At 40.4% G+C, this 14,950-nt stretch overlaps 2 protein-coding genes across 7 annotated transcripts; one reads left to right on the top strand and one right to left on the bottom strand.

Moving 5' to 3' along the window:
• The first annotated feature begins 259 nt into the window (after positions 1 to 259).
• Positions 260 to 5,100, top strand: Mus201 (rad2 superfamily protein mus201). 4 transcript variants are annotated; one of them, XM_076810133.1, is made up of 9 exons: positions 260 to 566; positions 808 to 912; positions 998 to 1,173; positions 1,441 to 2,086; positions 2,162 to 3,390; positions 3,462 to 3,522; positions 3,617 to 3,850; positions 3,943 to 4,179; positions 4,256 to 5,100. In XM_076810133.1, exons 2-9 carry the CDS (start codon positions 825 to 827, stop codon positions 4,927 to 4,929), a joined length of 3,345 nt encoding a protein of 1,114 aa, XP_076666248.1. In that variant the 5' UTR covers positions 260 to 566; positions 808 to 824; the 3' UTR covers positions 4,930 to 5,100. The 4 variants fall into 4 exon arrangements, with proteins under 4 accessions (XP_076666248.1, XP_076666246.1, XP_076666245.1 ...); XM_076810131.1 differs by having other exon boundaries at positions 263 to 526; positions 3,462 to 3,560; positions 3,637 to 3,850; XM_076810130.1 differs by having other exon boundaries at positions 263 to 580; positions 3,462 to 3,560; positions 3,637 to 3,850.
• LOC143367882 (glutathione hydrolase 1 proenzyme) lies at positions 5,011 to 14,288 on the bottom strand. Of its 3 annotated transcripts, none has more exons than XM_076810135.1 (11): positions 14,136 to 14,288; positions 10,516 to 10,663; positions 9,701 to 9,825; positions 9,462 to 9,601; positions 8,052 to 8,284; positions 7,634 to 7,794; positions 7,310 to 7,533; positions 6,627 to 6,822; positions 6,367 to 6,541; positions 5,845 to 5,982; positions 5,011 to 5,762 (listed from the first exon to the last, which is right to left on the bottom strand). In XM_076810135.1, the coding sequence occupies exons 1-11, from the start codon at positions 14,141 to 14,143 to the stop codon at positions 5,574 to 5,576; spliced, it is 1,737 nt and encodes a 578-aa protein (XP_076666250.1). In that variant the 5' UTR covers positions 14,144 to 14,288; the 3' UTR covers positions 5,011 to 5,573. The 3 variants fall into 3 exon arrangements, with proteins under 3 accessions (XP_076666250.1, XP_076666249.1, XP_076666251.1); XM_076810134.1 differs by having other exon boundaries at positions 5,845 to 5,991; positions 6,376 to 6,541; XM_076810136.1 differs by lacking the exon at positions 10,516 to 10,663 and having other exon boundaries at positions 5,845 to 5,991; positions 6,376 to 6,541; positions 14,136 to 14,155.
• Between the last annotated feature and the right edge of the window lie 662 nt (positions 14,289 to 14,950).

Below are 14,950 nucleotides of genomic sequence, written 5' to 3'. Positions count from 1 at the left end.
TATGCACGAAATCTGGTGTAAAGAAGTTTCATAACTTTAATTATATATAATATTGAAGAAAAGATGCTGTACTTGAACTCCTAATGTTTGGATAACTCGGTGAAGTTACATTATACTTATATGCGTTAAGGGATAATCAGTATTCTAAACGTGGATATGTCATTTTACGAAAGCGGTTACGATGAAAGTAGGGCATCATTAATAAATGCAAAATACCTAGTGAAGCGAATTGTAAATTCGCACGACTCTGGCATCTACTTAGCAATATATGTTATTTAATAATCCCCGTGTTTTCAGTCAGTGAAGAACCTACAAGCTGAATGGTTTGAAAAGTTGCACTCCCGCACTCTGCGAGTGCAAATCGTGCAAATGTCGCGAGCGCGCTTAACGTCGCGTCCGAATTGGTTCGAACCTATTGTTTCTGCAATCAGCTGATCGGCACGGTGTGGTGCAGTGTGATGTCGATTCCGATTCGTACAAGAGTTCGCACGAGGAGATGCTTCTTAATGTAACATAAAGCAGTGAAGTTAGTGGCTTGTATGGAAACACTGGGATATGAAACAGCAGTAAGTAAAACTAGGTGTTTGTCTAAGCATTAGGTGTTTAATAAGTTATTGTGCTTAAGTGTCTACTCAGTATTTAGGTTATGAATAATTGAAGATAACTTTCGAAAAGTTTGTTCTCTTTGGAAATTTAAGCAGGCTTACGCTTCTTTAAATTTTGAGCTCCCATTTTTTGTGGATCCAGTGTTACCGGTATACTATGTTGTTTGCGCATACTTTTTTCATGAAATATGCGGTTTTGTAGGTTTCTCAAAGGACATAATGGGTGTTTATGGTCTTTGGCGTTTACTTGACGCAACGGGAAAGCAAGTTCCCTTGGAGACGCTCGAAGGAAAAGTCTTAGCCATTGGTAATTGCCTATGTTTATCTTCTTATATTTACGGTTTTATAAATGTTCGTTTTGATTAAAATCAACACAATTTTTATTCGCGTAGATATATCTATCTGGATCCATCAAGTATTACAAGGATATCAAGATCGCTTTGGCAACCCCAAACCTAACGCGCATCTTATTGGATTGTTCAGCAGAATATGCAAGCTTCTGTATTATAAAATCAAGCCGGTGTTTGTTTTTGATGGAGGCGTACCATTGCTTAAGAAGGACACAATTGTAAATATTTATTCCAGAAAAATCTATCCTGTTGTTTATAGATCTCTATCGAAGATTTCTCAGAAGATAGAAAATATGAAAATACCTTTTCCTTATAACTCGAGTTAACGAATTCTATTTAATTTAACTTTCTAAACAACAACTATGCGTATGTTCGTACGAGCAAAACTGTACTTTTATCTCGGCTTTAATATTGTCTGTACATAATTAGCTTGCTGTGGGAACCAGGTAGTGAGAAACGAGGCTCTCATTCTTTTCCATTCACAGGCCTTACGCAGGAAGCAGAAGTGTATGGCCAAGAATAAGGCCCAACAGATGAGGACAGAATTAATCAATAACTTATTAAAGCATTCTACCGTGAAAACAGTTCTCAATCCAGAGGACCAAAACGCTACAAATAGCTCTGCCGAAATAGTTTTAAAGTTGCAAGGCAAGACCGTGGACGACATGTTTAAGTTGCCAGACATGCCGAGCACGAGCAAAGCCGAATTAAGTATTAGCGACGACTACGAATCTGATTCGTCTTCGGAATGCAGTCCACGGAAACAAACGAAATGGGTTGGAAACATTCATAATGTAAATGTGGCTAGTGCCGAATTTAAAGGTTTACCAGCCGATGTGCGCTACGATATTCTTACGGATCTCAAGGAAACAAGGAAACAAAACTCCTGGGGCCGTTTACACGAGATGCCTGATGAGACGCACGAATTTTCTGGCTTCCAAATGAAACGTTTGCTAAAGCGTAGATTAGTTCAACAGAGTTTAGAGTCTGCGGAAAAAGAAATGGGAGGGAAAACGCTCACGTTGGATGAATTAGATAAATTATTAACCGAGCAGGGTATAGCTACGAGCGATCGTGATTGTGATTATCGGATTGCCGGAGACAGTACAACTAGATTAATTTATATCAGTGGTGCGTCATAGTTCTTCTCATTTTTCTAAACCGATACCGGACTATCTCCCAATTGTTGTGCATTCTATGTTGCAGATAAAAATGCGTACTTTAAGAACAGCAGCAACGATGTGAATTCAAAGAATAAAGATGCTCTGGATACTATAAACGAAACAGACGAGCCTGTAGCTGAGTCCAGCAAAGCTGTACCAATTTGCGAAGATATAAATGAATATGAGTTCGATGACGATTGGGGCAGCGATGTTGAAATACCTACTACGAGTAGTTCCCAACTGTACATGGACACGAGTAGTGATTCAGAAACGGAAATAGAATTGAACGAATCGCAACCTTTATCCAAAAAGTATTTCGGCAAACACAATATGAATCCTGCGTTAGCATACATGCTCGAGTATAGCGGATTAACAGAGAAACAGATTATTACGCTTCTTGAACAAAATAAAAAGGAAGCTTTTAAAGATACTAAAAACATCTTGAAACCATTATTATCAAAGGTGTCTTTTGAAACACCAAATTGCGAGAATACAGATAACGGATTGGATATGCAGCAGTCTGCTTCAACGTCCAAGGATGACAAAGTCTTTGAGATAGTTGACTCCATGGACGCAATAAAATCGTTTCCTACATCAAAGACGGCATCGGCCGAGTCAAACACTGAATCGAATATCAACTTGCCACCTGTTGCAGCTTCAAATATTTCAAGTAACAAGCCAGTGGAATCAACGGAAGTAACAGTAGTGAGTTCAACAGATTCGGATTCCGATGATTTCATAGAAATAGAAGATGTACCGATACCAGTTATAGACACTGCTGTTAGTAAAACCGCTTTGCCACGAGCTATTGAAATAACATTTGAATCTAATCAGGCCATGGAAAATGACATGTTTGCCGACGTATTTGAGGTGTCAGACAATGGATCGAATGTGGAAACGTCTCAAAATGTATCGTCGTCCAGCGAGAATCCGGAAAAATCGGTGAAAAGCTTTCCCGATCGTCAAGAGATGCAAGATAAAGTGATTTCGGAAAAACCGATGGGAGAAGTTGTGGCAGACAAAGTTGAGGGTAAGGAATTGCTGAATGCAACGGGAATGGATAATGTTGAAGTACAGTCTACAGAGAACGATACAGATATTAAAGATACGAGCACGCAACAAGAGAAAACTGAACCAATAGAGACAAAGAACGTAGAGATTGGAATTGATTCTGAAACGAGTAGCGCAGAGATTACGCGCGTGAACATTCCTACTGATCCCAGGAGAATAAGTCCTATACCAGTGACCGACGAGGAACTGTTAACTTTAAAAGTACATACGTAAATTCTATGCGAGGTCTATCTTTAAGTGTAAGTCAGATACATAATAGATTTTGCTTGTAGGCACGACTGGAGGATGAACAAACTGAGCTAATGGCAAACATTGGCAAACTAGAGCGTCAAGGTATTAACATTTCTGAGCGTATACGCGTCGAAGCTCAGGTACAGTGTCGTGTTAACGTTAGATAGGATAACGTCATGTTTCCCATAAAATATAGACGGTGTAATTTATCGACAGGAGCTATTACGATTATTCGGTATACCGTACGTTGTTGCGCCCATGGAAGCAGAGGCACAATGCGCATATTTGGAACAAGTTCACCTCACCGATGGTACAATTACAGACGATTCAGACATTTGGCTGTTTGGCGGACAATGCGTTTATAAAAATTTCTTCGACAACAACAAGAAAGTTCTTCAATATCGTCTTTGCGACATACAGCATCATTTCAGTAAGTCTGATAGCCTTCTCTTGGGCAAGGAAGAAAGACGATTCAAAAGACGAATTCAAAAGTTCGGAATAAAGCGTACCATTTTTTTCCAGAACTAACGCGAAATGAAATGATACGACTCGCCCTTTTAGTTGGTAGCGACTATACTGTGGGTTTAACAGGAATTGGGCCCGTCACTGCCTTAGAAATATTGGCAGCCTTTCCCTCGGAAGGAGACGATTTATTGCAGGGTTTGACAAACTTCTGTTGGTGGATGAAGAGCGGGAGAGTCGCGGGACCTGGAAGAACCACGCTGCGAAATAAAGTGCAAAACTTAGAAGTTCATAAAGGTATATGAGATTAATCCTTATTTTTATATAGGCCATACGCGATTTGTTTGCTGTTTTTTTTTTTTTTTGTACATAGGATTCCCGAGCCAAGCCGTTGTACAAGCATACCTTTTCCCCGAGGTGGACGAATCGAAAGAGGGTTTCACTTGGGGCAAACCTAACACGATGATTTTATCGAATTACGCGAAACAGAAATTCGGCTGGACCAAACTGAAATTTGATGAAATTATGGCACCGGTTTTGAAGAGATTAGAAGAAAAACAAAATCAAAAATTGATAGATACCTACTTCAAATTGCAAGTTGTTCCAAAGCCGATCGAAATGACTATGAGCAAGCGAGTTCAGAAAGCTGTGCAGAGGTTGAATAACAAAAATCCAGACGACTCTGGAATTGCGGAAAGTACGCAAGTACAGAGTATTAGAACGAAACGGAAGTCTGCGAATGAAAGCCGGAAAAAGAAAAGGGAATCGTCGAGCCAGCAGAAAAAGGAATCGACGAGTCCGCAGAGTGTAATTGAATCTGATAATCCTAGCACGTTGAACGTTATCGTTGGGAGCGATACAAATATCGAGGAACACATACCGCAAAGAGAAAAGGATAAGGCGAACTCTCTGAAGAAAAAATTGCACGCTATCGAAGTACTGAGGAAATCGAAGAAGGGATTGAATAAAACGAAAAAAGTGAAACGCTGCGTAAGAAAAGTGAAAGACAAAGCTGGACTTTCAGAAAGCGATAGTGCGAGTTCGTAGTGTTAATTTATCGCGATGTTATTTAATTCGGTCTAAAAACGGATGCAGCAAGTAATGAAGGTAATTATAAACGAAGTAAGATTGAGCTCATACAGAGTATTGTATTATTTGTACTTACGGTTTAACCAAACTTTATAAATATCTCGTTAGAAATAAACTATTTTTATATAATACGGTTAACGGTAGAAGAATATTAGGTACAGATGATACTTAGACTAGCACTCTCGCGATAGAACGATCACACTTAATGCTATGCTTAAGGTAGTGTATAAATAATCTGCGCGTCTGAAAAGTTTTCGCTCGCTATGTAACTTGTCGCTTGTCATAGATCATTCAAGACTTGTTTCGTTTACCTTTTTGTACATCGTAAAACTTATCTGGTCTATTCTACTAATACTTTTCGTAATACTAATTCGACGGATGCGGAAAGGATACTTTGTAATTTGTAATGACGTATTCGGAAGCATATCAGCATATTTATCGAACTCCTACCGATTAACGTTGCTGGCCTAATGTTCACTGTCTATAAACCGAATCGGACGGTCAAGATGATCCATCTGATGTTCCTGTTCCGACTGATTTTCGTTACATGCTTACACGTTCGCCTATCGGAGGATAACAAAGAGCAAACGGTACGTAATCGCTTAAAATCCAGCGGTTCTTCCTTCCCTACGATAGTCCGAGCAGGCAAATATTTTGCCGTGTTCTTTGGTCACAGCTGTAATGGCGCTGCCGATTCCCGAAAATGTAGTAACGTTATGTCCGATGCTTGATAAATAACTTAGCACGTCCGGAGAAAATCCCTTCTCGTTCTGTACGGTCATTGGAAATAGCTGGAATTTTGTACATATGCCCTCTCTATTGCGTGCTCAACAACAACATTGGACAATCATCAGGTCTCGCAGTCATACTCACCTGATGATGAATTCTAAGTGCATCCAGTGCTCGTTTTATATTGTATCCTGACCAAAGGTTCAATACCATTCCAATAGCGACTCCTGTTGTAATTTTAGTTCCGCCCGCAGCACCGATCACCAAACGAACAGTTCTCTTCTCGTCAATCTAGAAATTACGTAAAAGGACTGTAAAGTTTTACTGCCGTCGCGTCGATACGCGATGTTTCCGTGACAGTTGTGCCGCACTTGAACGGTTTTAATGGATTTCAAGAAACGCGCACTCGTGTAGGAGTTTCATAAATAAAAGGGGGTAAAGGGACGTTGGAATGAATGGAATGCGTGTATCTTCTGTCTAACCGCTACTGATACGCTTACGACTAGGGAATTCAATCCCAGGATCCCGGCTGTTTTTTCGATTCTAAAACTGCCGGGATTTCGAGAATTCTTAAAAACGTAAATTAGTTTACGAACTGAAAAATATGAAAGTGAAAGCGAAAGAACATTCGGGATTACGATCCCGGGATTAGAATTCCCCACTTACGACACTTACGACTATCGTCGGACTCATGGAGCTCATAGGTCTCTTTCCAGGACGGATGAAATTCGCCGGCGAAGCAGGTAAATCGAATCCATTAGTTATATTCGGGGAACTGAAGTCGTCCATTTCGTCGTTGAATATTATCCCGGTGGATCTCGAGCGTATCATCGCGCCGAAACTATCGAATATAAAAAGAACGTTAGGAGGAAAAGGTTATCCGCATCTCTTCCCGCCAATCTGAAAAGTCTGCACCTAAAACGTACACCTGATTTATGGTCGAGGTTACCGACACGGCCGAACCATCGGGAGCGAGGACAGATACGTGAGAGGTTCCTGAATCCTCCGGCGTAACCGTGACAGCACCATAATACTTTGGATCGTTGTTCGTTTCGTCGTCTCTGATTCGCTTTCGAATGATACTCGCGTAATCGGGAGACGTCAAGTTATTCACTATCGTATCTACAGAAATAGATGGTTGGAAATTGATTTTACGGCGGAGCTCAGGAGGCCAAGCCACCATCGCCCTCGGTCGTGGCCAGCATTTTACTCTCGTTGCGTGAATTGCTCGTGCCTCGTCGCCGAACTCGCAACGTAACAGGCGTCGGCGCTTTTTATAAAATAGCAGAGTTAAATAGAATGAACGCGGAGCCGTTTAATCGACCATGACGATAGTGTCCAGCAATTTTTCATTACGTTAGTTTAATAGCAATCGTTTATCGCGAGTGTCCCGTCAATCTGTCCGACGCGCGTTACTTTTCAAGCAATTAAGTCTATTACTAGCTTTCAGTTATCGCGGAGTTTTATCTGAAAATGTGGTTACGCAACGTGACAATACGATGTCTAGATTCGTAAGCCGCTTATCGCAACGTCCCAAAGACTGTACATACTTCTTGCCTACTATTACGATGTACGGATGACTGTACGATAATGCGAATCGCCGACTCACCGACATTCGGCACATAATCAGGATCGGCGAGCTCGGTCCTCCTGGCGTATCCCCATTTGAACGTTTCGACGAAACGTTGCCACATGAGGTTCTTATCGCTGGTCGGTAGCAGTCCATGGAGAATATTCATAATGAAAGTGAGAATTGCCCCGGAACCCGGTGGCGGTGCGGTATACATGGTCAGGTCCCCGATTTTTGCCTCGATCGGTTTGTCCCACTTCACTCTACGATTAATTCCCCCCCCTCGTTATTCCGTTTCTCTCTCGCGTGCCTCGGTTATACGGACGTTTCCGCGCGTACCAACGAGTAGTAGATCCAGCAAACCTGTAATTTCGTAGATCTTCCTTGTTGATGATACCATTGAAGCCTTTAATCTCGTCCACCAGCTGGTCGCCCATGCTGCCATTGTAAAATATGTCAGGTCCATGCTTTGCGATCAATTCTAACGTCTTGGCTAACTGTGGCCTCTTTATCCTATCGTCTACCTAACAGTCAATCATTCCATCCCGTCGTTATCAGCATTCTTAACCTTTAGAGGGCCGGGCTGGCGACTGCAGCGGCCACCTAAGAATTTCGATACTTTGCCGGCCAATTCTGGTGGTATGTATGCATGAATTTTAAGTAAATAAAATTTACAATTTCAACGAGAAAATCCCGGCCCTCTAAAGGTTAATGCTGCGCGTACGCGCGAGTAGATAGCGCATAGCGGTGTAAGCATAAGCATGAATATTAGCGCGTTCACCTTCCACGTGGAGTTGGTGGCAGGGTTTATCAGGATTTCGGCTAACGAGCCCTCCTTCTTTATCATCAGCTCCTTGTTGGCCAAATACGCGGCCAGATAGTTGTTGACGCGGGAGCCAGTGGCGCAAAGGGAAATGGTTGGCAGGAATAAGTCGGACCATGGCAGTTTACCGTACTTTTGGTGCGCTTCCCAGTAGCCGCGGAGTTCACCCGGCACAGCGACCGCCAAGCCACCTGTCGATAATGCGTGGATAGTTGCATACTCGTCTCGCAAGGGGACCTTCAGGTTTGGTAATTTCAGAAAAATTTGATACTTAGCGTACGCGAAGCTCTTCACTCCGATATTAATTTCCCGAAGCAGTAAGGCGCGCTTTTAAGCCAAATTCCAGAAAGTTGACTTGGAATTTTACCTAAACACGCGTGCATCGTAAGCGCGTGCCCCTCGAGCGCCTACGATGCACGCCCGTTTAGGTGAAATTCAAAGTGAATTTTTTCGAAAACGAAGCCTTTACCGAAATTTCGTTACTCTTGATTTTCGTCTTATTTTTGCCTGTTAAATCACCTCCTAGAGTATTGACCATAGGTAGAGGAACACCCTGTAGATAAGGGAGCTCGGAATTTTTCAAAATCGATTTCCTCGAATTTGGCTGAAAAGTGCGTCTTACTGCTTTGAGAAATTAATGTCAGAGTGCAGACCTTTAAGGGGAGGTTCCGGTCTAAAAGTCGATTTTTTTTTATTTCATTTTGCGAATGTTCAGCATTTTAAACGCGTTTTTCTCGAAACAGTGTTCTCAAAACGGCGGGACCTGTATTTCCAAAAGTTATTATCCGATTCGACTGAAACTTTTTTTATTTTGAAGAATATACTTCTGGCTAGGAAGGATACCAGAGAAAAATACAAAAAATTGATAATTTATATTTTTCAAAGCCGTTGAAAGTGTGAAAAATATAGGGAAAAAGTGATTTCAAACTTCAAGTGTCGTTATTTTCTAAAAAAAACGTTATTTTTGCAATTTGTTCTGGTTTCCTCCCTAGCCAGAAGTATATTCTTCAAAATAAGAAAAGTTTCAGTCGAATCGGATAGTAACTTTTGGAGATACAGGTCCCACCGATTTGGATGAATTTTTCGACGCCTTGACTTTAACGACTCTCCAGTGCCGTCTGCAATGATTAATTATAAAACAAAAAATATATTTCTATAACTTAATACATCCTTAATACAATGCAAAAAATCCCATTAAATTATACAGAGTAGTTTTCCTTGAATTAATTCCTAAAACTCACCTATTTTTGTTGGGCTCTAGATCGAAAGCTCCCCTTAACTATAATTTTTTTCTGAAATTGCCGAACCTGAAGGTCCCCTTGTCAATACAAGTAGCAATGTTTGTCTTCCAGAGAAATAATCACGCACCGTACATAGCCAATTTGGCGTCACCTCCGAACATGTCCTCGTGTGCGCCGGACGGGGCTGTCTCTCGTGCGTCCAGGTAATCCGCAGTTTTTGTTCGGGCGTCCCAAATGGTCATTAGGAATCCACCGCCTAGACCCATACTTTGGTTCGAAGGAGAACAGTTTGCGATTATAGCTGCGTTATTGTTTAAGAAAGACCGTGAGGTACCTACACGGACAAACAGAGCTGCTGAAGCGTACCTGTGCAAAGACGCGACCCCCTCGCACAAGAGCGCAGCTATCGCTGCGTCCACCGCCGACCCATCTTTGGCAAGGATGTCGGCACCGATCTGTGCGCACTCCTGCCCGTTCGTGGACACCGCACCCTGGCAAACAGACCGCCGATCGAGCCATCAGCAAATCATTCTCAATCCAAAAATTGTTACTCACCCCTGCTGGAACAGCCAGTTAGAACCGCGTTGAATTTTCAACTGGATCTATCTGGTTCAATGCGGTACTACCTGGATTTTCAAGCAGTGATTTCTGCCAGTTCAAAAACGAATCCGGTTCAATGCGGATATCCAGATCGATGGATGAAACAGGATTTGCATGTGCGAAATTTATCAATTTCTATCAGGAATTGCCATTTGTATAAACCCGGAAGTTTCGTATCTGAAATTGCGGATCAAAAATCTTACGGATTCAATCTGGAAATGCCACAGGCTCTTTCGAGTCCGTCGCGATCCGGATTGGCAGAGCAAATAATTCACGGGATGCGTACCGTCAAGATTTTTACACGCATATCCGGTTTGAAACCGATAGAAAATATTTCATCGGGTTCGATCTGGAATTTACGGGAAGAAAACCGCATCGATCCGGATTTAAAATTTTTAATGCGGTTCTAACTGGCAGCTCCAGCAGGGACGCCACAGCGAATATATACAGCGTATACGCGACGTGTACGTACGCATGTATGCGTAATAGTAGCGACGTTGCTCGAGCGGAAATAGACGAACTTTAGTCAACTATCTATCCCGTATGCGCTATCGACCATTTATCTACTTTCAATAGATTACCTTCGTGTACTCTCCGAAATTTCCGGGACTGCTCGCGTCGCCGGCATTCTCTGAGTGATTTGTGACGAAAACGATTATTATCGCTACGATCAGAGCTAAGATTACAACGACGCTCACCCCAAATATTAGGAGTATCTTCTTGTTTAGTCTGCATAAGGAGAAAGCATCGAGTTAATCGTCGACGTTCATTCGGTGGAATGCGTTTCCATAATTTCGTCGGTGGAAACTGATCGTGTTTGTTTGTAAAGTCATGTCGCTGGTAAAAGGATGCCCAGTAACTTCAAGCGTATCTACCTACAAGTGCTCGATTGTTTCGATACTACGAGTAAACGCTTTTAACGCGCCTAAACAGCGAGTAAGGTGAATGTCCCAGTCTCTGCTGATTTAAGAGGTAACTCGTCATGAGGAGGGTGTAAAAAATTTGTTTGCGATCAAAATTTCCAGAGTAGTCGATTGATTCTTTAATAATAAACCAACCAATTGGAAAACTATTTAAGAAAGATATTTCGAGATGTTTAACTGTTGGTAATTTGTAATTAAATGTATATGTATTGCCCCAAGCCCGTGCAATACTTGTGTAAATGTTTAAATAATTTAGAATTATTTTCTTGAAAATATAGTAGAAACGTAACGCATGTAATAATGAGAAAAATACGTAATGAGCAGAAATTAGGATATCAGCAGAAATTGAGACACTCATCTTACCTATATATATATAACGCATAACTTTTTTTAAAATTAATCCTTCTAGCTTCTGAAAAAAACTCAAATCGTTCGGATTAATTTTAAAAAAGTTATGCGTTTTTTAAGGGTGGCTTCATCATATATATATATATGATATATATATATATATCATATATATATATATATGATATATATATAACGCATAACTTTTTTAATTTTAAAAAAGTTATGCGTTTTTTAAGGGTGGCTTCATCATATATATATATATATATATATATATATAACGCATAACTTTTTTAAAATTAATCCAAACGATTTGAGTTTTTTTTCAGAAGCTAGAAGGATTTTGCTTAGTTTACACCTGACGAGTGCTCGGCCGAGTGAACCCACTGGGCCGAGCACTCGCCCAGTCTGAGCGCATATTCTACCGTCAAGGACCGAGTTCCTGATCGGAACCCAATTCCTGATCAGTTCAGAAAAATAAGCCAAATAATAAGCTTATTATGATACAAGTTTATTCTAAAAAATTACTAAATAATTATGAAGTATTTTGAAATTTATACGCAAAATTTGACAGCTCATAGTAAAACGTGCGAATGTGATCAGAAACTGCTCCCTTTGCATTTTTCACTTCCAAAGTTAAATTATAAAATAATTATTACCACGTGTGCACTTTTCTTAAATGCCAAATTAAAGATAAAACATAGATTTGCTGTAATAACGAAAAATCTTTTAAATTTGGTTAAGTTTTCCCTTCCCACGTTTAAAAACCCACTGTAGTTGACTCGGCCTAGTCACTCGTCAGGTGTAAACCCAGCTTTAGTTTGCTAGACGACGTGATTCGTCGTTTTGAAAAAAAAATGCACTTGGTCGGAATAGCAAAAAAAATAAAAAAGGTCGTTTTTTAAACTTTTTTTCGTGAGCCTGTAACGAAAATTAAAAAAAAAACAGGTTTGTAGATTTAAGTAAGTTATATACGTGCGTAAAATTTCATCAAAATCGGTTAACGTTGCTCCGAGCTATAAATGCTTAAATATCGCAGAATAAGGTCGAAAATCGCTGATTGCGGGAGTTTCGCGATTTTCGACTAGTCAGGTGTAAACTAAGCATAATCCATCTAGCTTCTAAAAAAAAAACTCAAGTCGCTTGGATTAATTTTAAAAAAATTATGCGATTTTAAAGGGTGGCCGAATACTTTTGCTCGCCACTGTATATAGGGGAAAGGTGGGTTAGTTGATCAGCGGGGATACATGGATGCATGATTACATCATTTTTTTAATTAATATATTGGCATTTATCGTGGTAATGTTTGCATCATCGCAACACTTCACGTTGCAGCTTTCTTTTGGGAGCATAGAATAATGTTGTTAGAAGCTTCGACCTTAAGTATTTGCAGCCAAGAAGTAAATATTTCGGTCTGCTTGTTCTTCCTCCTGTTCGAGTGAATGTCGCATTTTCAACGATTTGAAATATAAGTAAAAACAGCAATTTCTGGTTTATTACTGATTTTTATTGATCGATCTAAACATTTAAGGTAAGTTTAATTTTTCGTCTTTTTCAAATCGAGTACATTAAGGGATAGAGCAGCTGAAAATGCCCCAAAAAGAACCACAGAAGGCTAATGAAACAGAAAAATACGGCAAAGAAAGTGAGAAGGAAAATCTTTTCTTTATCATCATCTTAATCAGATGATATCTAAGCGAAATGTCTTTTAAGAATACATTTATATTGTTTCATGTTACGGAGTTTAATTCTTCGATTTTGTTTTTTCAGTAATTCTTTCAAGTTAATTATAGTTTACTGTCTTTTTATGACATACCCTTTATTCCATGTTATTGACGAGAATAATAAATATTTTTCAGAAAGTTAATGTGTTATTTACTCTTATAGTTCACTGATCAAGTCTCCCCTTCAGTGGGGAATACTTGTGCGTAACGTCACCGCCAGAAAATCTTGAGATTCAGTCATTAAAATTAGTTCTTAGCTCTCAAATTTCTACAAATATATCGAGAATACTCCAAGAATCGCAACTTACATTATTATAATTTTAATAAGAAAGCAAAGCTGTGATCAACATATCCCATCTCTCCCCTAATCTGCTCCGAGGGAAAGGCTAATCAGAGATCCGGAATTTTTAACCGCGCAGGCAACAATGAAGCAACTTTATCGATCTGGATCATTCTTAGCCGCGCGTCTGCGCAACCGCAAATTCTGCCTTTATCGATAAGAATTCAGAGGATCTGAAAGAAGAATGACATTGCAATTTGTACTTGTATTTGTAGCGAGTACTGAGTACGCGTGTCTGTAACAATGACATCACGATTATCCGATCTATACAAATATCTTGAATACGATTTATTGCTCGGCGCGATGGTATGCCCTCGATCGTGTTCGGTGCGTTAGTGTTAGTGTACTGTAAATTTGCAAGACGGTGTTATCACGCGACAAGCATTTACCAATAATATACATTGCAAATTGCGAACAGTCTATTAAATCGCAAACACTCCGCTTGGGCGCAGCTATACGGCGCGGCGCAAAGAAACTTTACAGACTGAGCGGTGGTTAAAGTAATTACAATTCTCGGTACAGTAACGCTTCTCGATTACCTCGATTTGCAATTATCAGAAAGTACAGGTACACTCAAAGACGCCACTCTCAAAGTCCACTGTTCTGATGCACCAGCAAAATCTTCGTATGTCACGAATACTTACCCACGAGTGGACGCCCGGCCCCGTCGAGAATCATCCAACAACTTAGCTTTAACACTTGTACGCTAGAAATTACTTAACGATTACCCGAATAACCGTAATTGCGTAGAACCGGGTAAAATCCGCCGCGCTTTAATACGAACAATCTCGTAGGAAAGTTGGAAGGATGAAAAATCGGCCGCGGAAGGTGCTGGTCGAAACGTAAGAGGTAAGAAAGTCTTTACAAACCTGATCATGTTGCGCGACGAAGAACGCGGTTACACGGAGCGCTCAACCTTGACTAAACGTTTCACCAAGCCGATCGTTGCCTCTTATACTATGTACAATACTGATTCTATCTATTCATCCCCACTACTCCTTTACATTTGCAATGTCAAATTGCTCTCCCAATTTCCCCCATCTTTTTTTTTCCAACTGTCATCTCGAATTACTTTCCCTCCAAACTCCATTACTTAATCGCTTTCTTCGCGTTCCGCCAAAATATCAGATCTGTCCGTTTACATACTTTGTAAGTGTTCATAGAATGCTCTGCAAGATCCGTACGCATCTTTCAAGGCGCTGTTGACAATCTGTACATTCGTCGTATTTCATCGGATATCACAATATATAGACTCCCAGTCCTAAATACATATTTACTTCGACACGAGAAGCATTTACCTACCTTATTCTGCGTATGCGCGCGTTACAGGTTCGCCTTTGAACTTCGTCCTAACAACTTATCGGGAAATAGTAATTCCAATAGTATTGTACGAAGTTGGTACATCTCGTTACGCATAAAGTGCATACAAATCACTTAGTTGTGAAATACCTATTATTACAGTTTACACGCGGTAGAAATTTCGAATCGCAATGGCGTACAAGCATACGACAAATTGTCTCGTGCGAGAGATATTCACCTGAAATGTGTTTGGCACAGCGGCTCTTATTCTCTAAAATAGAAAGACATTTGTAAGTTAAATTATGGTAAAAATTGGTGCATGGTGGCAGATGAATTAACGGACACTGATTCCGGGAAACGCGTCGTGTTGCATCGCGTCGCGTCG

This window comes from Andrena cerasifolii, chromosome 4, assembly GCF_050908995.1.
Source record: "Andrena cerasifolii isolate SP2316 chromosome 4, iyAndCera1_principal, whole genome shotgun sequence".
Classification (NCBI taxonomy): Eukaryota; Metazoa; Arthropoda; class Insecta; order Hymenoptera; family Andrenidae; genus Andrena; species Andrena cerasifolii.
This window is presented reverse-complemented; position numbering and strand designations above follow the sequence as displayed.

What these genes read in the sequence shown, in the direction of transcription:
- Mus201 (XM_076810131.1), top strand. Translation starts at nt 825, where the DNA reads ATGGGTGTTTATGGTCTTTGGCGTTTACTTGACGCAACGGGAAAGCAA. An exon ending in TGCTTAAGAAGGACACAATT is followed by an intron (nt 1,174 to 1,440) that starts GTAAATATTTAT and finishes TTCCATTCACAG; the next exon opens with GCCTTACGCAGGAAGCAGAA. An exon ending in AAACTTAGAAGTTCATAAAG is followed by an intron (nt 4,180 to 4,255) that starts GTATATGAGATT and finishes TTTTGTACATAG; the next exon opens with GATTCCCGAGCCAAGCCGTT.
- LOC143367882 (XM_076810135.1), bottom strand. An exon ending in ATTTCGGAGAGTACACGAAG is followed by an intron (nt 9,826 to 10,515) that starts GTAATCTATTGA and finishes TCTGTTTGCCAG; the next exon opens with GGTGCGGTGTCCACGAACGG. An exon ending in CCACCAACTCCACGTGGAAG is followed by an intron (nt 7,795 to 8,051) that starts GTGAACGCGCTA and finishes ATTGACTGTTAG; the next exon opens with GTAGACGATAGGATAAAGAG.